Genomic DNA, 24,030 nt, shown 5'->3' with positions numbered 1-24,030 from the left:
ATGTGAAATGAACATGTATGTCGGTTGTGTGGGGATAAACATGTGAACGTGTATGTGAGGTTTTGTATCTGTGCAGCTTCTGTGTGCACAGGCATCAGTGTCCATTGGATGAAAACGCACGGGCGTGTGAACCCTTGTGGGAACAAGTTTGTATATATCTGTGCACATTATGTGATGATGACTAGCTATTTGAGGACAAATGCCATGTGAGTTGTGTTGGATGAGCCTGCATGGCTGTGTAATCTGCTTCTGGAGAACACGTGTGTTAAATTGTGAATAAGCAGTCTTGGGACCGGATGCCCATGCGCAAGGGAGGGATGGCAAGGGTGGAGGTTTCCTGAGGCTGAGTGATGAATCAGGGCACACTGAGGGTCCACCTGGGGACCTCAACGGACCAGTTTGGTCAGAGAGAGATGCTCCTTTAGACTCGCCAGGGCTTGGTCTCCTAGTGGTTGAGAGTGTCAGGCCAGGACTAGATCCAGATTCAAATCCTCCACCACCTGTGTGACTTTGGGCAATTTTCTTTGCATTTCTTAGCCTCAATTTCCTCATCTGTAAACTGGGAATAATAATGGCACCTACTGCAAAGGATGGTTGCGAGGCCTACACAAAGAAGTACGTCTAAAGCACTTAACACAATGCCTGTTCAGTTGTAGGCATTCAAAGAGCTGAGCCTTACACTTCAGAGTTGAAAGGTACCAGAGGGTGTATGATCTGAAATGCGTTCTGTGCTTGAATGCATCCTATACCATCCTCCAAAGTGGTCCTCCAACCTCAGCTTATATGCCTCCCTGGACAGGACACTCCCAGCTCTTCAGGAAACCCACATCACACTTTACCAGCTCTGCCTGCTGGAGAGTTCTGGTCCAGCTGCAGGGAGTCATTTCCCTCGTGCCTTCTCCCATTTCTCTCCCTGTTTCTATGCACCAGCCGAAGGGGTGCTGCTTCTTGATGGCTCAGTTACTGATCTTGAACTTATTGAGCATGTACTATAAGCCAGGTTTTGTTTATACAGAGATAGATCAGATGGATCCTGGTTTTCAAGGAGCTCACAGCCTGCAAACAACTATTTATCCTACTGTGTTGAAGTATGGGACCTTAGAGAAGGTAGCAACTGCTTTGCTCTGGGATTGATGAGGAGGGCACGCTTAGGTGAGGTTTCTCGGAAGAGAGGATACTTGAACTGCATCAGCGGCAAAGTTGGGAGGACAGGCTTTCCATACGGAAGAATCTCATAGTCTGTGCTGACTCCTCTCCCCATACTCTCTCCCGTTGTGGTCCTAGCTCCTGCTAAGCCCAGAAGTCCAGCGAGGAGAGCAGGGGTTAAGAGACCCTGGCTGCTGGGGGAGGACCAGGCAGAGCAGAGGGGAGGGAGGTGCCACCACGTCAACCTGGCAGTCAGCCAACCAACTAGCCCTCATTGGGTCCCCTGGGGGCCGGCTCTGTGCTTGACTTCCCTGTATGAGAGGCCCAGAGAGGACAGGCCCTGGTGCAGGCAATCCTGGTCCCACCTCTCACAGAGAGCTTACAGGACAGTGTGCCAACCCACGAGGCAGGCTTCATGGGGCAGCAAGACACCTGGGCCAGAGAGTAGCACAGGCCACAGGCCTGGCCTGGCTGAGAAGCTGCTGCCCAGGGGACCCTTGCCATGGACTTGGGATTCTACCTGTTGTTTTCTAATGGCCCTAGAAGGCTCAGGTCTGGCAGCATCCTGGAGGCCAGGGCAGCATCAGCCCAAATCTCATCAAACACATACAAATAAAAGAAGGAACTAGGGTGCTCAAGTCAGGAGAAGCCAACGTGTGGAAACATATGTGCCGGTTGCCTTGAACAGATCAGCTTATTTACTCATTGCCACAACCTTAGAAGGTAGGTATTGTTATCCCTATTTTACAGATGACAAAACTGAGACTCATGGTCATGCAGGTAGGCTGGGATGAAATGGTTGGAAGCAGATGATTGTCTTTTCAATACTGAGCAATAAGTTCACCGGGCTTTCCCTCCCAGATCCTTGGAGTTGGAAGAGAGACCACCAGCCCTAGCTGCGGGGATCAGTGGGGTCTACAAATCAAGGGCATCTAGTTCTCTCAGATGCCATCATCTTTGGCCAACAGAGCTGCTCTGCTGTCTTCAGCATGCTCAAGGGGTGGGTGGTCTTCAAAAGGAACCTAGGCAAACAGAAAGTCCTGGGTGAAACATGAAACAAATGAGTATTCAGAGTTTTGGGTCTCTGATCCATACCTGAGTCAGGTATGGCTACAGCCTCTGACTGAGGCTGTCTGAGAAACCCTCTCAAAGGCGCTGCTCCCAGATCGCACATGTTTTAGTGGTTTCTCCCTGGTACTCAGGAGCTAACCCTCAGCACTGTGCTATTTTACCTGCAGTACCTTAATCCTCATGACATCATGGTGAGAAAAGAGCTAGGCTTGCCCCCATTTGAAAGGTGAGGAAACTGAACTAGAGAGAGATGCAGGGACTTCCTTAAGGCCACATGTCTAGTAACTGGTGGACCTGGGACATGAACCCAAACAGTTGTCACTCGGGACCCATAACCCACAGTCTCTCTCATTAGCCGTCCCTGACCAGGGTCCTGTAGGAGTCTAGTCCTGGGATCCTGCCTCTCAGCGGTTGGCTGGGATGACTTCTCCAAAGAAGACTCCTGGAGACCTTCAGGAGGGGGAGCATGGACAGGCTGAGCAACCTGAGGATTGATCAGTTGACAGAAAGGGAAGCACGGGCCAAAAGCAGTTGGCTGTGGCTGCAGCTAGTGGGTAGTAGGGATGAGGCTGATCAGGTGGAACTGTATCTCGTAGGGCATTTGGTAGCCCTGGAGAAGCCTGAACTTTGCTTCTGGCACCTCTGGGCTATATGGCCCCAGCTGGGAGAGAAGCTGGGACCCAGAGAGTCTGGAGGAAGAGACCTACTTGGGGCTGGGAGATTCCCTCCTCACGGTCTCCTCCTTCTGCTCTGCAGTGTGGGGAGTGTAAATTTCCCCGCTTCATTCCTCTTTCCCCTTGCTGCCTTCCTTGAACTCTGCAAAGGGGCACACCTAGAGAGCCCCAGACGTGGCTGGAAAAGAACCATCTTTACCTGCCAGTTGAGAGGGGCTAGATAAACAGTGATGAAAACGGCTGGGTTTGGTGGCGGGATTTTGAATACCAAATCCTCCAGGGGCTCTCTAGAGCCCTTAGAGGCAAAGGAGCGGAGGTCCTTTCTGTGGGCTGCTGGGCACAGGAGTGGAGTGGAAAGTGACGACATTCATTCATGGATAGATACTTTTTGAGCACCTGTTTGTGCTAGGCATTGTTCTAGACACTCAGAATACTGCAGCACATAAGACAGACTTAGTCCCTGCCCTCCTGGGGCTTATATTCTGCTATGGGGAAACATACTATAAACATGTAATAGATAAAGAAAATAATTTCAAAGAGCAATAGTGCTATGAAGGCAATGAAATCGGGTGATGTAGAGCGTTCCTGGGGGATGGAGTCCGACTTTAGTTAGAGAGTGGTCAGGGAAGGCCTCTCTGAGCTGAGACCTGAGAGATGAGACAGAGGAAGCCATGGGAATATCTGGGGCAGAGTGTTCCAGCAGAGAGAACATCAAGTACAAAGCCCCCTGAGGTGGGATTTTCAAAGAGATTATAGGTAGTGTGGGTTATTCACGGGCTGAGCACTGTCCAATGGGTCAGGAGATGGATTTAGACTTGGATCTTCCTGTGTCTCAAGTGTTTTGGAGCAGTAAGCCCATTTTCTGTAAAATTCCTACCCTAAACCCCTAGGAAGAGTTGATTAAATGAAGTAATAAAGGTGAATGAAAAAGATCCCTAACCTCCCTCCTGTTCTGTTCCCCCTCCCTTCTTTCCGCTTTCTGGGGCAGTGAGAGGAAGAGAAGGCTTTTCTAGGGTCCTAAGGTGGGGGCTGGGCACGAGGCCTGCTGAGTCTTCAGTGACAGAGCTCGGTAGCGAGGTTGCAAGAGGCCAGGGATGAGGAAACCAGCCCAGCTGCGGAGATCCTGCTGAAGGCAGCTGAGAAAAGCCAGTGCTGAAATGGTCAAGGGGGTTCGGACAGCCCTGGATGCAGGAAAAGGCCGGGGCTGAGGAGGAATTCCTATCAGTGGGCATGGGAGTGTGGGCTACAGGTCAGAGGCTCTGTGTTAGGGCCCCCCACTAGCTGACCCCTTCACCGTGGACAGAGCCGCAGCCTCTGAGCTGCTGTCAGGATAGGGGGTGGAGGAGGACTGGAAAGGGAAACTGAGGCAGAATCCTGGCCACTCTGGTTAGGTTGACACAGGGAAAGGGGATAGGAAGGCAATGCCTGAAACTTTGAGGTCCCAAGGGCACACGTAGCTCACCCACAGGTGTGGAGGAGCCTGGGCCTACAGCAGCAAAATGAATCCCAGGCCTCACTTGCTGTAGGTTCTAGTATGTTGGAACTGGTGAGGGGATGACCTCAGAGGCTCCAGTGTGAGGGAACTAGAGAAGGCTGATCCACAGCAAGAGAGCAACTGTACCCTTTTGCTGCCATCTGGACCATCATGTCCAGCTTGTAGCTCTTCCAGACAGCTTCTTGGGGAACGGCATGAAGCAGTTAATATCTGATTTCTGAAATCTTTATCTTTGCCCAAAGCATCACTTTGTGTCAGCCTCTGAGACCCTGGCTTTTGTCGAAGGCACCTTGATCCTTGGCTGCCCAGGTGTGGACAATCTTGAGTAAGAACTGCTTTTTTTCCGGTAGAATACCTTCGGTCTTATATAGTTGTCCCAGAGATACTAAGTGACCTACTCAAGGTCACACTGTAAACCAATGGAGGAAGTCATAAAAATGAAAATGCAAATACTGATAGCTACCTTTATTGAGTATTCACCATGTGCCAGGTACAGTATTATATGCTTTACCTGGTTAACCATCACATCCTTCATACCTTTCTGATGGTGCTAATATTATCCCCACTGTACAGAAGAGAAAATAGGCTGAGAGAGGTGAATCACCTGCCCAAGTACACACAGCTAGTCAGTGAATGGAAAGGAACTTGAACCCTGAGAGTCTGACAACAGAGGCTATACCAATAACTGCTTTGATCCAGGGAGTTTGGGAGTCACCTAGGTCTCAAGAAAGGAAAATCAGTTGGTTTGGCTGCACAGGGTCCTGGGGGAGAAGACAAGAAACCACTGTGACTCTTTCCTCTGCAGCCCTTTTCCTTCCTCCATTTTCCATTGTTTTTCTGGAAGGTAATTGCTTGGGGCAGTGACAACCTCCTGGCAAATTACACAGCTGGTTTCCCAGTGAGATTTGTAACAACAACTCCGCCAGCCTGGCAGCCCCCAGCAAGTTCCGGTTTAAGAAACTAATTGCTGGATTGTGTAGTTGGTGCTAAATTGGGTAATTTCTCGGTGACGGCATGTGTGCCACTTCTTCCAATCCCAGATAGATGCGAGCTGCATCAGAGAATGTGTCACACACAACACCCTCCTAGCCTCCCTCACTCCCCACTTCCTAGCCAGCTACAGGCAACTGCAAAAGCAGCTGCTTCCCTGGGCTCAGAGGTTCACCATCTGGGCAGTTCTCTGTGTGCTGGTGGCCTGGGATAGTAGATAGATGACTTGGTGCAATAAAATGCGGGAAAGTAGCACCAGCACCCAGAGTTGTCAGAGGGTTTCAGGGAGCTTCCTTTATTCTGTACTTATCTGACCTTGGACTTGGAACAAATTCAGTACTCACCACTCAGGGGAAAAGGCTAAACCGCACTTTGGTTACCTCTGGAGTGTGTGGTATGTGTGTGGTTCTTAGTCGTTTGTTTCCTTTTTAAAAAACAAAAAACAACTTCATTACTATGTTCCTTCAGAAGGGTGTTTAATCCGTTTGGCTTCCCTGAGCAACAGCACAGGTATGAGGAAAGCTCAGGCGTTGGAGTGAGACTACACTGGGTTTGACTTCTGGGTTTGTCACCAACTGCATGACCTTGGGACCGTCAGCCCCTCCAAGCCTCAGTTTCTTCTTCTGTAAATTGGGAGGTGGGGATAATATCTATCCCTTGGCATAGTTGTGGGAATTAAAATGTCATAAGTGAAAGAATCTTGTTCTTTGTAGGCTCACATTCACTCAACAAACACCTGCCATCTACCAAACATTGTTCTAGGAGTGGGGGGGATAATGCCGTGAATAAGATGGATGAAATTCCTGCACTTACATGGAGCTTACGTGCTCCATGTAAGAGAGACAGACAATTTCTGAATCACACAAATTGAAAATGGTAATGATAGAAGAGCTATAGAGGTACACAGTGCCTTGAGAGCAAACAGCAGGGGGATCTGACCTAGTCAGGGAGGCCAGAGAAAGCTTCCCTGAGGAAGCAACAACGGGGCTGAGATCTGAAGGGTGTGTAGGAGTTAGCAAGGCAGAGGTGGACGGGAAAAGCTCTCTGGATGGGTCGGGGGTGGGGAATAGGCCCCGTGATGGGAGAGATCATGGGACTGCAGAAAGACTGGCCTGGCTGGAGCAGAGGAAGCAAGGGGGAGCGTGTTGCGAGCAGAGTTTGGAAGCCCAGGAAGGGCCAGAGCCTGCAGGCCTTGTTGGATGGGTTAAGGCATTTTATCCTAAGAACATCAATAAGCCAGTGAAGAGTTTTAACCACAGAAGTGACATGATCAGATTTGTGTTTCCAAATGACCATTTGGATTGGAGCCGGGTAAGAACGGAAGCAGGGAGACCATTTAGGAGGCTTTTGCAGACGTCCAGGCAGGAGATGATGTTCTGAGGTAGTTGGATTAGTTAGCAGTGTTTTCTGCTGCAAATACAGAAAATCTGGCCAACAGTGGTTTACATAAAGAGGAGTTTATTCCTTCCTGCATTTAGGCCTGGAGGAAGGCAACTGCTTTACGTTGGTGCCATGGCTCAGTGACTCCAGGGCCAGCACTTCTGTGATTCTCTAGGCCTTTCTTTCATGGTGGCAAGAGAGCTGCCCTAGCTCCAGGCATCATGATTGTATTCAAGTTGAAAAGAAAGGGAGGAAGGATGGTAGTTGCAAGCCACATCCCTTTTATTATAAAGGCAAAAATCTTTCCCAGAATCCCTCATCAAATTTTTATGTATATATCATTAGCTACAAGTGAATCATGTGGCTTCTAGGTACAAGGGAGGCTGGGAAAGGGGAAAGGAGGTTGAGAATGAGTTTTGGCTAGTCAGCTGACAGTGATTTGGTGGATATGGAAATAAGTGGGCAGATCTATTTTTAGGAAGCAGAATCCATAGGACTTGGCGATGGATTGAATTATTAGTTCCCTCCTCGCTTGTTTTTCCTGCCTGTGGATTATGTTTAGTAATGGGGTGGCAGCAGAAGGTATGTGATCATAAGTGTGATATATAGGAGGAAGTTTATGTAATTAAATCTATATCAATTAAATCTTCTCTTTAGGAAATCCATAAATTGGATATCTTCTCCCAGTAATTTGGATTTGATTGTGTTGTTTAATATTTGGACACTGGGGATTTGGGAAGTCCAAAATTAAGGCTTCACATGTGGGATTATATTGTATAATCTTTTAGAGTTTACAGAGTGGTTTTGTATCACTTGATACTAAAATCCTTGGAGGTAGGTGAGCAGGTATCATTAGGCTTAGAGAGGGTAGGTCACTTGTCTAGTGTCACATACTTTCTGGTCTCAGGGCTTGAGCTTTTTCCACTAGCGAGTACTGCCCTGTAGGACATAGGTAAGGGAGTTGGGGGTGGCTTGTCTGGAGAGGAGCAAACACAGGGACCCACCTCCTTTGAGACTAGAGCTGGGAGGACATGGATTGATGCTAAAGAGACTGATAAGATCTTGATGAAGGTTTAGGGCTGGCAGCAGCACCTGTGTGGTGGTGGAGGAAGAGGGGAAACCTGGGAATACCCACCATTGGTGTGGACATTCCCAGGTTTGATGTGGCCACAAAGAAAGCAAATGGGATGGTCTGGGTTTCTGTCAAAGTGGCCTTTTGTGCTGTGAGTCTCAGACATGGGTCCTGCCTGGGCAGGAAGAGGAGGACCATGCCATGGATGAAAGACCAAGCTATCAAAGCTTCTTTCCAAGGTGGGGAGATGCTTCTAGGTGCTTTTCCAAAGGCTGCTTGAGAGGCCATTTTGGTCTGAAGTCCCCTCTGCTTCCCCAGAGCGGGGCAAAGGAGGAGAATTGTCATCTAGAGCCAGGCAGTTAATATCTGTGAGGTCCCCCCCCAGTTCCCCTCCAGGCAAGATAACGAACATCTTCTCCAGCCCAGGCCATAGGGTGGGCCAGGGGCTGGGCATGTCCTACCTTCCCCTCTGTGGAAGATTCCCAGGAGACTTCACAATCGTCCTCATTGTCTCACATCCCTCAGGGTCAGGAAGTTCTTCTTGTTGTCTGACTGTGTCTCTTCCACTACCATTAATCATGCCCGCAAAGCTAGCTCTTCTTCCTGACATCCCTGTGTCTAATAATGGCATCATTAGTCTTCCAGTCACGGCTGCTGCAAACTTCAGAGTCGTCTTCCTTTCTGACTCTCTCCCATCTCTTCCCAGTGTTTTCCAAACCCCAGTGTCTGCTGGAACTCTCTCAACCCATGCCTCAGAATTCCTTATTTGCCCACCTCTTCTGCCTTTGTGCCTGCTGTTCCCTCCACTGGGAATTCTCTCTCCCTTACACACAGCCATCTTGTTCTCCATCTTAAACACACTTTTCTCTGGGAAGTCTTCCTCAATTTCCCTCTATTGGATCTGCTCTTGCCCTCATCTTAACTGGCCTGACATTTTGGTACCTCTTTCCAGCACAGTCATTTATTCATCTACTTAACGAACATTTATTAAGTACCAGCTCTGGGCAAAGCCCCGAGTTAGTCGCTGGAGATCCAGTGATAAATAGAGTTTGGTTCCTACCCTGCAGAAGACCAGATTCTAGTTGGGGAGACAGAAACTGAAACAGACAATTTCAGTGCAGTGTGATAGCTGCTTTCATGGGCGGAACGCAGGGTGTTATAAAAACCCAACAGAGAGGCATAACCCAGAATAAGAGCACAAAAAGTATTCGAGGGAGGGTGGGCTTAATATGAATAAGTGTTAGCCAGGGGAGTTGGTTGGAAGGTGGATGAAAGGAGATTCTAGGAGGAAGGAGCAGCTTGTGCAAAAATTCAGGGACCTAAAATAACCCTATCACGTGAGAGATTGTTCCCCTGTTAGACTACAAGCCTCTCGATGACAGGGGCCACACTTAAATCACCTCTATACACTTCTCATTCCAAATCTTATTATGGTAGCTGCTCAACAAATATTTGTGGAACGGAATCATATTTGAGGGCAATGAAAAAAAAAAAATGCAGTGGCTCAGCACCATGGACAGATCACACAGACACCTGCAGTTGGAGGTAGTCCAAACTGTAAGCTCATTTGCGTGCATTTGCATAATGAAGCCAACTTCATTTCCCTGGGGGTCCAAAGGCTCTGCATCATGGGGGATCCAATCAGTCCTGGTTTGGGGGGTTGGGCAGGGAAACTCTCAAGGCCTGAGACTGGTCCTCTGAGGACTCCAGGAGAATCTCTTTTCCTCTTTGCTTACCACCCTTTTCTTTTTGGTCAGGAGCCAGTGGTCCTGAGCCTTCTGAAGTTAGGATTCTGCCTGGCGGTGGGAATCCTGACACCAAGGATGGGACAACCCGGATGGTGAGTAGTAGGAGACTCTGGGAGATGGGGTTCTTTTTTTTTTTTTTTTTTTTGGAGATGGGCTTCTTAAATCAGAATAACCTGGGTTTGAATCTTGATTCAAAGTGACTCACCCATTTACCGGCTTTGTGACCTTACCATTTTGAGCTCAATTTTCTCATGGGTAAGTGTGGATAATGTCTACACATAGGATTTCAGTGGGATTAGAGAATATTAGGTATGCACAGTACCTGGTACATAGCAAGTGCTCAGAGATGAGCTGTGAGCAGGATTTGGAAGAAGCCATACCCATGGTGGGTATGGGGAGGCAGTGGAGGGGAGGAAGGGAGGAAGAGCCTTGGAGGTGCTGCTGTCTGGAGTCTCTGAGGCTGTCATCACCTCATAGTCAGCAGATGGCCCAGGAGCCTGGTCTGGGATGAGAGAGGGTGCCGTCTGCCAGCTCCTCAGTCCGTGCTCCTCCTGCTGGCACCCCCTCCTGCCATAGCTCCTGTCCTGGCAGCTCTGGAGTCCTGATTGGAGGCAGTACTTGCTGAGAGCTGACCTCTCTGTCCTGTAGTCTTGGCAAGTCTGGGATGGGGGCCAGGAGCACTGGTTCCAATGCTTTCTCCCCATCACCCCCCTGCGCTGCCAGCCCACTGTTCCTGGGAGGAGGAACTCCTGGGTTCTAACCCCAGTTTAGGATTCAGATGCTGCTCGAAGAGCCAGCATTCCTCCTCTTTATGTTTCTCCTCCCTTCATGACTCCCCTCCACTGGAATGGGGGTGGTGGTAAAAGGCAAAAGGGGAAATTCCATCAGGGGATATTTGGAACCCGGAAGAGGAAGGCAGAGTCATCTCAGGTTATCCCTTCCTATCTCAGTCCTGGGTCGGGGGGAAGGAGAATAAGCCTACAGCCAGATAGAAGGAGCTGGGTGTGGAAGGAAGCGGAGGGGTTTTCCTGCAGAATCGTGATAGATATGTAGATTTGGGTCCAGTGTTCTCTTTGGTTATTGCTTCTGGGAGCTGTGACGCAGAGGCCTGACTCTTCATAGCAGTGGAATTGGGTAGGGATGGGACACAGGTGTGGTGCTGGATCAATTTGCCTCATGTCAGCTTGTTAAAAGCTAGTTCACCTAATGGCTAGTATGTTTGACTATTGTTTTTATGTCTGTATTGGTATCTTTTTATTTTTGGTTACCTAAGGATTTTTAAAAACCCGTTTGGTTGAGGGCATTTCCTCTTGTGAATAAGTATTTATCATATTTGCAGCATTCGATGAATGATGATGTTATTTTGTGCCCCGTGAGCGTCTTTGTCTATTATGACTGTTTTAAGGCTTTTAAGCCCATTTGTGGAAAGATAGTAGAATTAATCACACTAAATTGGTATGCACTACCTAAAGGGATATAAGAATACCTAACAAAACAGAGTTTCAGGTGAAGTGGCCTGTTGTTCAATCCTAATCCCACTGCTCCCTGTTTTCCCAGGAGGTTCCTGGGGCCTGGCCCCCAGCACTATGAAGAGCCCTTGCTGAGGCCATGAGGGGTTATCATGGCGACCGAGGCAGCCATCCCCGCCCAGCCCGCTTTGCCGACCAGCAGCATATGGACGTGGGCCCCGCTGCCAGGGCTCCATACCTGCTGGGCTCCGGGGAGGCCTTCTCCACCGAGCCCCGCTTCTGTGCCCCAAGAGCTGGCCTGGGACACCTTTCTCCTGAAGGGCCCCTGAGCCTGAGTGAGGGGCCATCAACAGGCCCCGAGGGAGGGCCAGGAGGGGCCGGGGTTGGGGGGGGCAGCAGCACCTTCCCCAGGATGTACCCTGGCCAGGGCCCCTTCGACACCTGCGAAGACTGTGTGGGCCACCCACAGGGCAAGGGTGCCCCCCGCCTGCCTCCCACACTTCTGGACCAGTTTGAAAAGCAGTTGCCCGTTCAACAAGATGGCTTCCACACGCTGCCGTACCAGCGAGGTCCGGCAGGGGGCGGGCCCGGGCCCGGGCCCGGGCCCGGGCCAGGGTCTGGCACTACCCCGGAGGCCCGCAGCGAGAGCCCCAGCCGCATCCGGCACCTGGTTCACTCCGTGCAGAAGCTGTTCGCCAAGTCCCACTCTCTGGAGGCGCCAGGGAAGCGGGACTATAATGGGCCCAAGGCTGAGGGCAGAAGTGGCTCCGGCGGAGACAGCTACCCTGGCCCGGGCTCTGGAGGCCTCCACACCTCCCACCACCACCATCACCACCACCACCACCACCACCAGTCCCGGCATAGCAAGAGGAGCAAGAGCAAGGACCGCAAGGGGGATGGACGGCAGCAGGCCAAGGCCGCGGGCTGGTGGAGCTCCGATGACAACTTGGACAGTGACAGCGGCTTCCTGGCCGGTGGGCGGCCCCCTGGGGAGCCTGGTGGTCCCTTCTGCCTGGAGGCTCCAGATGGGTCCTACCGGGACTTGAGCTTCAAGGGTCGCTCGGGCGGGTCGGAAGGCCGCTGTCTTGCCTGCACTGGCATGTCCATGTCACTGGATGGACAATCGGTCAAGCGAAGTGCCTGGCATACCATGATGGTCGGCCAGGGCCGGGATGGATACCCAGGGGCCGGGCCAGGCAAGGGGCTCCTGGGTCCGGAGACCAAGGCCAAAGCCAGGACTTATCACTATCTGCAGGTGAGGCTTTGGTGGGGGTGGGGAACAGGGTCCTCAGCCCTCATCAATGTTGTCACCCAGGGAGCTGTGGAAAGGGTTGGGTGGGAGCCAGCTATTCCCAGGATGGAGGGGCTGGAGTCAGGGAGGCTCTTCCCTGCCTCACTGTATTGCTTTGAGCCCCTTTTGGGACCTCAGTTTCCCTGTTTGTGCAGTGAGGGGGCCCTTCTATTTTGATATTGTATGTCAGTGCCAGGAAGACTTTTCCTTTACCTGATGTTTTGGACAAGCTGTGCTGGCCTCTGCCCTGTGAGGCTGGAGGCAGAATGAGGCTGAGAGTAGGCAGTGAACAGGACAGTGTGGGGCTCCCTGCCTGTAGCTTCCCCAAGACTGGAGGTCAGCAGCTGGAAAGCAGTCCTCTTGCCCCTAGGCCTTCTCCAGACCTCTTTTCTGCCCAAACCTGGGTGGTCCAGATATTGTTTGAATGTGAAGGTCAGTTATTTCCAGAATGTGTCTCTGCTGGTATTTGTCGTTCTGGGGAACCTGCAGTAGGACACGCGTGAGGCTGTGGAAGAGCCTGGGAGCCTGTCTTACGGGTTTCCCCAGGCTGGGCTTCACACTGAAGCCCGAGCTCCAGACACAGCAGCAGGCCAGGGCTTCCTGAGAGTGGATGGTACAGGTGATAACCAGCACACTGTCCCTGTCCTCTTTTACCAGCTCTATGGTGTCTGCAGGCGAGGCTAAGAGCTCCGACCCCTTCTTCTTATGGAGCCTTCCTCCATCTCTCACTGTCCCCTCTCCGTCTTCCTACTGAGATGGGGTCGGGGGCTCTTCTTGCCATCAGCCTCCCTCTTCTCTGCCTTACGCTCCCCTCTCATATCCCCTGACAGGCTTTCTTGAGCCCTGCTGTAGTTTTAGGAGGAAAAGTCTAGACAAGTTCTAGAAGTCCAGTAGACGTAGGGTTATCCCCCAAACCCATGTTCGGCATAGTTAATCTGCATCCATTCATTCAGTGAGCATTTCCTGGGTGCTGTGGATACAAAGATGAAGACAGACGCTGCTTGGGAGGAGCTCACCACTTAAAGGTGGGATAGACAAGGCATCAGGTAGAATACACTGTGATGAGGCTGTGAGAGGAGAGAGCCTTGGGAACCTTGGGAGCCCAGAGGAGGCACCTCACCCCCTGGGTGTCAGTGGCCAGAACAACTTCTAGGAAGAATGTCCCCTGGGCAGAATCTCAGTGGAGAATTTGGAGTTAGTTGAGTGCAGAAGTTCCAGGATTGAGGGTGTTCCAGGAGGAGACTACAGCATGTTCAAAGGTGTGGAGAGTTGAACTTGCATGTGTCTTTGGGTGTCACTGGCCTTTTTGGTAAGTTGTTCACATGTTAGGGCTCTCCTGGGTGGGGAACTCACAAAAGCTCAAGGGAACAGATAGGGCCACAGTGGAAGCAGGGAGGGGTGGGAGACAGAAGGGGAGGCTGGAGACTTCTAGGATTCAGGACTTCTGGGTTGGCCTTGGATTGCCCCCTCCCTGGGAGAGAGGTTCTCTAAACTGGGGGTTGAAGGGTCCAGCAGAAAGGGCCGAGGAGAGAACACCAACCCTTCTTCTCCCATGCCTGGAACCTTGCCACCACTCCGCTGCTCCCTGCTGCTTCTCCAGGGCTGCCCTCACCTCCCTGGGGGCTTCCTTTTTAACATGCAACTCACAGTGTCCTGCAGAGGAGCCAGCAGCTCCGCAGTGGCTATGGAGTGGGAGCCCTGCAGTGAGCAGAGCGTGCCTGGCTGTCCCATCTGCCTCCCTCTGCCTCCCTCTGCCTCTGTGGCTCCTCTCTGTAGAGTATGGGGAAGGGGGAAGGATCGATCAGGGGCGGGGCTTCCAGGGAATCTTAGGACTGGAAAGTCTGAGCCTGTCTGGGGGAGAACAAGGGGCTGCAGGGACTCTCTAGACAGACTGGTGCCCTCCTGGCACAAAAGCAGGGGAAGCTGGCCACATCAGACCAGGTGTCTTTGTTGGATCCCCAGTCCTTTTGTTGAGACCTTGTTCCCCTACTGGATGCCAGCTCTCTTTCAGACTTCTTCCAGAATCCCTCTTTTCACTCAGAGCCCTTGTTCCTTTATGGAGCCTCGTCTCTTCCCTGCGTTCCCATCTTCTGATTGAACCCAGCCCCGCACCGAGCCCCATCCGCCTCACCCCCTGAGGGCTCCTTCATGGGGCCCCATCCCATCCCTGTTCTCACACTGATCTCTGACCCCTCGTTTAGTCCCACCCCAGAATCTCTATTCCTCTCCTGAACCCTACGCTCTCCCTGATCCCTGACCCCCACCCCATTTAACCTGTTCTTTTCAACAGGTGTTTTAAATCTTCGCTACCTGCCCTGGGCCCCTCCCGCATGCCTTCATTACACCTCATTCTTCACAGTGTAGGCCGACCATCCCAGACTCCCTCACCTTCCTGTCGGTGCACCTGTGGACTCATCAAGATTCCCCAGCCACCCTCATACCCTTCCTTCTTGGCTCAGAGGAGAAGCCAGGAGCACCCATCCCAGGATGACGCCTCCACAGGGCTTGAGCCCATCTCTCTGGGATCCCCTCTGTCCATGAGCTGTCCCCCCTTCCTCCCCACATTTAAAGACTGTCTCTTTACTGACTCTTTCCCTCATCCTGCAACCATGCCCAAATCTCTCTCATCCTAAAAAAAAATGGTTTCTTCAACCCCATACCCCTTTCCATCTCCCTCCTGTCTTCCCTTCATTTCCAAGTTTTAGAGTGTAGACTCCACTACTTCACTTCCTTTCACTCTCCCCTTTACTACAATCTGACTTCCACACCCCTGTCCTCTAAAATGTCCTGGGAGTGGTCACCAATGGTCTCTTGAGAGCTCTCCTTGAAAGGTACCTTTCAATGCTTATAATAACAATGGTCAACATTGGGCACTTACTCTGTGCTGGGCACTCTCTATTGGCTCACTTATCTTTCCCACCAATGCTGTGAAGTGGGCATAATTATCATCGGTTCACAGACGAGGAAACTGAGGCTTAGCGATTAATCAGTTTTGCTCAAGTTTACCCAGCTAGCAAGTGAGGGGGCCAGAATTTGAACATGGTTCTAACTCCCTAGCCTGAATCGCTAACCTCTGCATGCACTGTGGCATTTGACATTATCAACTCCTTCTATTCTGGAAATGTCTCCTGTTTCCATGACATGGCATTCTCCTGGCTTCCCTCCCACCCTTCTGCCCACTCTTTCTCAGGTGACTTCATAGGCTCCTCTCCCTTTCTTCACAGTCCCCTTTTAAATGTCAGTGGATCCCTTCCCACCTCTCTTTCTTCCTTCCCCTGGGCTCTTTCATTCACTCCTGTGGACTCAGCTGCCACCCATGACTCCCCCGTGTCTGCGTCCAGCCCAGATCTCTCCACTGAACTCCAGAACCAAACGCCCAGCCACCTGCTCCACAGTTCTCTGCCAACTCAAGATGCTCAATGCTGAACCGATCACCTTTTCCCCAAACCTGTTTCTCTGGGATTCTGTGGCTCAGTGAGCAACAGCCCCATCCCCCCAGGTCCTCAGCCAGCAGCATCTCAGTCGTCATCGACTCCTCCCCACCCCCTCACCCCCCACGTCTAATCAGGCTCGCTGATGCTCCTTAACACCTCTCATTTCCGTCTCCTCTTCCCCCTCGTTGTCATTGTCTTAATTTAAGCCTCATCATCTCTTGCCTGGATAACAGCATCAGCCTCTTAATTGGTCTCCGTCTCGCCACTTGAGCCCCTGCCCTGCTCCTGGCCCTCCACAATCCATCCTCTGTTTGGACTGTTGAAGTGCTCTTTCTGAAACACAAATTGATGTCACTCCCTCTGTGGCTCTTCACAGAAGGGAGGCGGAAAGTTAGAGGATTTGGGTTATAAGCAGTTAAGAGGATGAAGGAGAAGGAGGGGTGAAAGGTCACTGAGGTCAGGTGACGCTTTGCTGCTAGGGGTGAGATTGACATAGGTCACTTTGGCCTCTGAGCTTCAACCTCTTGGTACCTGGCATGTCAGCTCCTAGACTCTCTAGGTGGTCCTCAGTTAAGGAGCAAAAGGCACATGGAGGGTGATGAGGTGTCTCCTGTAGCGGAGACCTCACCTACTCGGCCTCTGCACATTCCTGAACGTGGCCTGCTTGAGCCAGGGCTGAGTGTCTCCCACTAGCAGTGGAGAATGTGGGTCCCGGCTTCCAGATTCAGTAGGGACTTGTCTGAAAGATAGAGGCCCCTTGTCCCTGCAGGTGCCGCAAGATGACTGGGGGGGTTACCCCACTGGGGGCAAGGACGGGGAGATCCCCTGCCGCAGGATGCGGAGCGGCAGCTACATCAAAGCCATGGGGGATGAGGAGAGTGGAGACTCAGATGGCAGCCCCAAGACATCTCCCAAAGCGGTCGCCCGGCGCTTCACCACCCGCCGCTCCTCCAGCGTGGACCAGGCCCGGATCAAGTAAGGACAGGGAGAGCTGGGGTGGGGGTGGGGTGTAGGATGCTGATCCTGGGTGCCTGTAGATGTGCATAGAGTGGGTACCAGTCAGGTTCCCTGCTTAGGGTTCAGCTGGGCAGTCTTGCTCTGCCCCATATAAAGAGGGGGTGCCTGTGATAACCCCTATCTGAATGTCTCTTTGGCAGAATCCCTTTACCCAGGAGTCTCCTGGGGATCTTTGGGATTTCTGAGGGTTAGAACCCGCTCAGGGGCCTCAGTGCTCTCATTCCCCTCCCCCACCTCCTAGCAGACCCCCATTCTGAATCTGCAATTTTGACCTTTCCCAGCTGCTGTGTCCCGCCCCGGATCCACCCCCGGAGCTCCATCCCTGGCTATAGCCGTTCCCTCACCACCGGACAGGTAGGGAGAGGCCCAGCATGCTGGAAGGAAAGGGTGGGAAGGGGGATTCAGTCCCATGCTCAGCCTAGGCCTTAAAATCAGGAATCTGCCCGTGGAGAGAGCACAGCTCTGGTTCTGGGGAGCTGGGAAGCCTGCCTTGGGAGTCCTGGAGCTGACTCAGACTGAGGATCTCAGAGAGTCACATCCTTAAAAACCACCAAGCATCCTCAAAATGATGAACTTGTAAGGGCAGTGTCAGTTCTCTGAGGTTCCCCAGCCCTTTCGTGGCCTGACTGCTCCCAACCCACCCCATGTAAAAGGCAAGATTGAGCGTACAGACTGGAGATAGGCAGAATTGCAGTCTCAGAGATGATCAGGGCTTGAGTTCTTTTCCTTCCACTCCACCCTGTGGAACACTGGCAAGATACCTCCCTCTCAACGCCTCTGTTGGCTCATCTTTTTTTTTTTTTAATTAAATTAAATTTAATTTATTTATTTTTGGCTGTGCTGGGTCTTTGTTGAGGTGCGCGGGCTTCTCATCGCAGTGGCTTCTCTTGTTGCGGAGCACGGGCTCTAGATGCGCGGGCTTCAGTAGTTGCGGCACGCAGGCTCAGTTGTTGTGGCGCACGGGCTTAGTTGCTCCGCGGCATGTGGGATCATCCCGGAACAGGGCTCGACCCCATGTCCCCTGCATTGGCAGGCGGATTCTTAACCACTACGCCACCAGGGAAGCCAAGTCCCTGTTGGCTTATCTTTGAAATGACAATTGTAATGATGATTATCTCACAGGGGTTTTGTGAGTTCAGTGAGAAAATATATGCAAACACAAGGTACCTGGCCCCACACTGGTATTTTACAAGTGTGAGTTCTATACCTAAGTGTAGACTTTACCCCTAACTAAAGGAGGCAGTGCAGTTTAGTAATTAAATGCATGAGGTGGGTTTGAATTCCAGCTCAGCTACTTACCAGCTGAGTGACCTGGGGCAAGTTACTTGACTTTTTTGAGCCCCACTCTCCCTGTTTAAAAATAGGCATCATAATAGTGTTCTTGGCACACAGCCAGCACTCAATAAAGGTTAGCTATTTTTACTGTTTGCTGGGGAAAAAAAGCAATGCAAAGACTGTCCTGGTTGGCTCCCATGGTTTTGCTGCTGCAGTCTCTCAGCATTTCTTTGTTACATTTCCTGAATCAGGGAATTTGATTGGCACAGCCATCTTTTCACAGAAGACCAGTCTATGTTGCTAAACCCACTAGTTAATGCTCAGCCCTTGTTTTACGCGATCCATCAGCAACATCTAACGCAGCTGATGACTCTCTCGTTCCTGAAACACTTTTCTCAGTTGGCTTTGAGGACAGCACACCTTTTAGGTTCTTCTGCCTTCTCTCTCTGGTTGCCTATTCTTAGTCTGTGTCACTGGTGCCCGCAAACTCTTCAGGATCTGAACACTGGAGTTTTCCAGGGCTTAGTTCCTGGACTTCTTCCTACACTCACTTTTTGGGTGAGCTCATCCAGGCTCATGGCTTTGAATATTATTGAGAGCCTGATGACTCCCAAATGTCTATCACCAGCCCACATTCTCCCATAAATGCATATATATCTTTGTGTTGAAATCTCACTTGGATGTTGAGTAGACATCTCAAACTTAAGATGTTCAAAACCAAACTGCTGGTACCCTTTTCTCCCTCCTCAAATTTCCTACTCCATCCAATGTCTTCTCCATTTCAGATAATGGCAATTTTATTCTTCCAGGAGCTCTGATCTAAAACACTGAAGTCAGTCTGGACTCCTTTCTCTCTCACACATCCCATGTCCAACCCTTCAGCAAATCCTGTTGGTCCCACCTTCAAAGTATTTCCAGGATCCAATCACTCCTCACCATCTCCACTGCCAGCACGTCAGTGCAAGTCACCATGTTCTTTTGTCTAGACTGTGGCACTGTTTTCTAGTTGATCTCTTGCACTTGTCCTTGCTCCACTTCATTCTCTCATAATACGGCCAGAGTGATCATTTAAGAATAAAATTGCATTCAATCAAGACTTTGCTCAGGGGAATAGTCAAACACTGTACTATGATGTATAAGGCCCTGCATGATCTGGCCCTTGTTACCTCTGAGTTCCTGTCCTAACACTGTTCCCATCCCACACCCGCTCCAGCCACACTGGTCTCCTTGCTGTACCTCCAACACCACCCGTGTGCTTCAGCCTTAGGTCCTTTGCTGCTACCTCTGCCTGGATCTCTCCTTCCCAGATACTCCCATGGATTGCTCCCTCGCTTCTTTCAGGTCTTTACCCAAACATTCTAAATTTTAATTTTAACCCCCCTCAACATTTCCTGTTGCCCTTCTCTGTTCTTCTCCTTTTCCTCTTCCTCCCCACCCCGCCACTTCTTTTCATCACTTTACCATATCTAACATCATGTATACTTTACATATTTTTCCAGGGGGGCATGGTTTATAACCCCTGATTTACAGAAGAGGAAACAGGTTTAATGAACTAGCGATGTCACTCTATTATCTTTATCGCGTTTTGCCCTTCTAGTATTTTCCTAGAACATCTTTTCCTATATTTTACTTTAAAGCTTTTTGTCTCTTTATGTTTTAGGTGTGTCTTTTGTAAGTAGTTTATAGCTATATTTTATTTTATATCCATTCTGACAATTGTTTGAGAGTTTAGTACCTTTATATTTATTGTGATTTCTGATATGCTTGGATTCATTTCTGTCATCTTATTTTGTGCCATCTATTTATCCTGCCTTTTGGGTGTTGCTTTTCTACTCCTTTGCTGCCCTCTTTTGGATCAATTGGATTTTCTTCATTTTTCTCTTCACCAAATCCCACACTGATTTGGCAGTTATATATACTAATTTCATTATTTTTGTGGTTATTCTTATAATTTCATGTGCACATTTGACTTAGCAAAGTCTCAGATTGTCTCAGATTGACAATTACTTCTACCCTTCTTCTGAACAATGTAAAGACCTTAGGACACTTTACTTTTGATCACCTCTTCCCTTCTTACATGTACCAGTTGCCCAGTATTTTAGTCCCACCTTTTTTTTTTACCTCTCTCAATTAGTCTTTATTATTATTAAATTTTATACTACTAATACGTGATTAGTAGTATTACTAATACCAAGTATTACTAATACTTCACATTTTTACCTTTTCCCCCCTCACTATACCTTCTTACATTTCATTTCTTCCTTTTAAAGTAAATTCTTTAGTAACTTTTTTCAGTGAGTGTCTGTTAGTGGCAAATTCTGCCTTTAACCAAAAATGTCATTTACTCTCACTATTTTATATAATTTGGCTTATTACAGAATTTTAGGTCAACATTTATTTTCTCTCAGTGTTTTGATGATATTCCTCTGTCATCTGTTCTGTTGTTGCTGTGGAGAAGTCTACTATCAATCTAATAGTCTTTGTTGGTTATTTTCATTTCTCTCTGATTGTTGTCAAGATTTTGCCCTTGATTTTGGTGTCCTACAGTTTCACTATGGTGTGTGTGTGTGTGTGGGGGGGGGTGTTCCCTGAATCTGAGGATTCATGTCGTTCATCAAATCTGGAAAATTCTCTCATGGTTACTGTTTGCTGGTACATCTTTTTCCTTCTTTTTACTTTCTATCTACTTGTTTTTTTATCCAGTCTGAAAATCTCTGCCTTTTGCATGGCAGTGTTTTGTCTGCTCACATTTAATGTGGTTATTGATATGGTTGGATTGTCTCATGTCATTTTTGTTCCTCTGTTCTTTTGTATTAAATACTTTGTGTACCATTTTAATTTCTTTTCGTTAATCCCTTTTTACTATATTATTCAAGTTATTAGTGGTTGCACTAGAAATTACAATGTGTATCTTAACTTATTGAACTCTAATTGATTCTGGTAACATACTGAAGCATTGCCCTAATATATCTCCTTTCTCTCTCCCTTTTCTGTGCTATTATTGTCATACGTATTACCTATACCTGTGTTATAAACCTTAAAATTATTATAAACCAATAATAGTGTTATAATAATTGCTTTGCTATGTCTCTTAAAGAAGTTGAGAGAAAAAAATGTGAAAAATATATTTATAGAGCTATTTATATTTACTCACATATTTACCATTTCTGGCGCTCCTCATTTCTTCCTGTGGATTTGAGTTACTACTGGTTGTTACTTCCTTTTAACCTGAAGAACTTCCATTAGTATTTCTTGTAAGATAGTTCTGCTGGCAATAATTTCTTCAGCCTGTATTTATTTGGAAATGTCTTTATTTTTACTTCATTTTTTGAAGGACAGTTTTGCTGGATATAGAATTCCTGGTTGACAGTTTTTTTCTTTTAGCACTTTGACTATACCATTCCACTGCCTTTGGTGTTCATTGTTTCTGATGAAAAGCCAGTTTTTAATCATATTGGGGTTTTTTTTTTTTTGTATGCTATGAGTTGTTTTTCTCTTGTTGCTGTTAAGATTTTCTCTTTGTCTTTCAACATTTTGACTGTAATGTGTCTGGGTGTGGATCTCTTTGTGTTTAACCTACTTTGGATTCATTGAGTTTCTTTGATCTGTAGATTAATGTTTTTCATCAAATTTGGAAAGTTTGGGGCCATTATTTTTTCAAATATTTTTCTTCCTCTTTCTCTCTCTCTTCTTCTGGGACTCCCATTACATGCATACTGTTATCCTTGATGTTGTTCCATAGGTCTCTGAGGCACTGTTCATTTCTATTCAGTCATTTTCCCCATTCAGTTCTTTATATTGGATAATCTATACTCATCTATCTTCAAGTTTACTGATCACTTTTTATGCTGAGCCCTTCCGGTGAATTTTTAATTTCAGTTATTGTACCTTTCAGCTCTAGAATTTCCATTTGATTCTTTTCTTGTTCTTTTTAAAAAATAATTAATAATTAATTTTTGGCTACAACTTTTGGCTGGCTGGGTCTCCGTTGCTGGGTGAGGGCTTTCTCTAGTTACGGCGAGCGGGGGCTACTCTTCATTGAGGTGTGCGGGCTTTTCATTGTGGTGGCTTTTCTTTGTTGCGGAGCAGGGGCTCTAGGCTCATGGGCTTCAATAGTTGTGGCACGCGGGCTCTAGAGTGCAGGCTTAGTAGTTGTGGTGCATGGGCTTAGTTGCTCTGCGGGATGTGGGATCTTCCCGGACCAGGGCTTGAACCCATGTCCCCTGCATTGTCAGGCAGATTCTTAACCACTGAGCCACCAGGGAAGTCCTTTTCTTGTTCCTTTAAAAAAAAATTCTCTTTGTTGTGATTTTCTATGAATGCTGTCACTGTTGTCATACTTTCCTTTAAATACTTAAACATGCTTTCCTTTAGTTCTTTGAACATTCTTATAATAGTTGCTTTGTAGTCTTTGTCTGATAAATCAAATGTTTGGGGGCATTCACATTTTCTTGTTTATTTGCATGTGTCACAAATTTTTTGGTTGAATACTGAACATTTTAGATAATGTATTGTAGCAACTCTGGATTCTTATTTTACCTCTTGAAGATTGTTTTTGCTTTGTTTGTTTGTTTGTTAATCCCTGGGTTAAATCTGTGAAATCTATCTACGATTCCAGATGCAGCCTCTGATTTCTCCACTAATTATTTTTCTTTCTTGTTTTTATTTTAAAGCCTGGTTTCCTAGGGGTTGACCCTGTCTCTGCATAGCTTAATGTCCAGCCAGAGATTGATCAGAGGTTGTGCTCAAAAACTTCAAGCCCGTAAGACTTCTTCTCTCTCCTTTTATGGTTCTACGTGTGATCTGGGGAGTACAAACACTGTGCTGTTTTCAAGCCATCTCTGGCTTTTACTTTTCACCAGGCTCTCTTGCATTTCTTCTGCACGTATGCACAGGCTCCATTGGCAAAGGTTATGTGGGTGAGCTCAAGGCCTCTCTGATCTCTGTTGTACATGCACCCAGCCTCTAGTTAACCCAGACTATGTGAAGAGCTTATCAAACTCTCTGTGGCTATCTTAGCCCCTGGAACTCCCCATCAAATCCCTGTCTAGTCTGACAGTCCTATTGCTTGCCCCCAAACAGTGCTGAAACCTCAGCCTGGCAGTACTGCTGGTTATTCCTATTCTTGACACTATAACAGACAATGCTCAAAATTAAGTGAGCTCCCTTTGTTAGTTGCAGTGAAGCAGCTGGTTTTCATAGCCTGGCCCACCCTTTTTGAACTATTGCAACAGATAGATCTGGGAGCTTGGGTAGTGGGAGCAGCCTCAGGCAAGGACACCACAGACTCATGCTGTTCTTACCCAAAGTTCAGTAATTTTCATGAATGTGTTTCTTTGCTGTATACCTTTGATTGATTTTCAGAGTGATAAAGTGGTTGTTTTTGACAGTTTTGTGCAGCTTTATAGTTGTCTTGGGGGATAGGATTTGGTATCCTCACTCTGTTGTGTCTGAAGTCAGAAGTCTGGAAAATTCTCAGTGACTATAATTATCCCTTTGAATATTGCCTCTTCCACATTTTATCGAGTCCCCCCTCTAGAACTCTTATTTGTTGTATTTGGGGCCTTTTTATTCTCTCCTTCATATTTTCCATCTCTTTACCTCTCTATGTTGCCTTCTAGGTAAGTTCCTCAGATATTATTCACTATTCACTGGTTCACTATTTTTCTCTTCAACTGTGTTTCATTTACTCATTAGTTGTGTTTTAAATTTCCCCCTTTGCCCCCTAGAAATCTGATTTAGTCCCTTTTCAAATCTTTCTGGGTTTTTCAAAGCTTTTTTTTTTTTGGCCACACCATGCAGCACGGGGGATCTTAGCTCCCCGACCAGGGATCAAATCTGTGCCCCCTGCAGTGGAAGCGTGGCGTCTTAACCACTGGACTGCTAGGGAAGTCCCTCAAAGCTTTTATTCTATCCTTATGTTTTCAGTTTTATTTATCTTTTAAGTTTTAGAAAATTTAAACATTGT

At 48.4% G+C, this 24,030-nt stretch overlaps 1 protein-coding gene across 1 annotated transcript in view; it reads left to right on the top strand.

The window, feature by feature from the left end:
• DLGAP3 (DLG associated protein 3) overlaps positions 1–24,030 on the top strand; it is a 61,199-nt gene that overhangs the window by 11,434 nt on the left and 25,735 nt on the right. Inside the window, exons 2-5 of the mRNA XM_082613941.1 lie at positions 9,586–9,668; positions 11,134–12,300; positions 16,540–16,745; positions 17,069–17,141. Of these exons, the coding sequence (XP_082470067.1) occupies positions 11,185–12,300; positions 16,540–16,745; positions 17,069–17,141 (1,395 nt within the window). The 5' untranslated portion in view covers positions 9,586–9,668; positions 11,134–11,184. The remainder of the gene's footprint in view (positions 1–9,585; positions 9,669–11,133; positions 12,301–16,539; positions 16,746–17,068; positions 17,142–24,030) is intronic.

Source organism: Mesoplodon mirus (assembly GCF_964341445.2).
Source record: "Mesoplodon mirus genome assembly, chromosome: 3".
Lineage (NCBI taxonomy): Eukaryota > Metazoa > Chordata > Mammalia > Artiodactyla > Ziphiidae > Mesoplodon > Mesoplodon mirus.
Note: the sequence above shows the minus strand (reverse complement) of the source record. Positions and strands in the feature narration are given on the sequence as shown.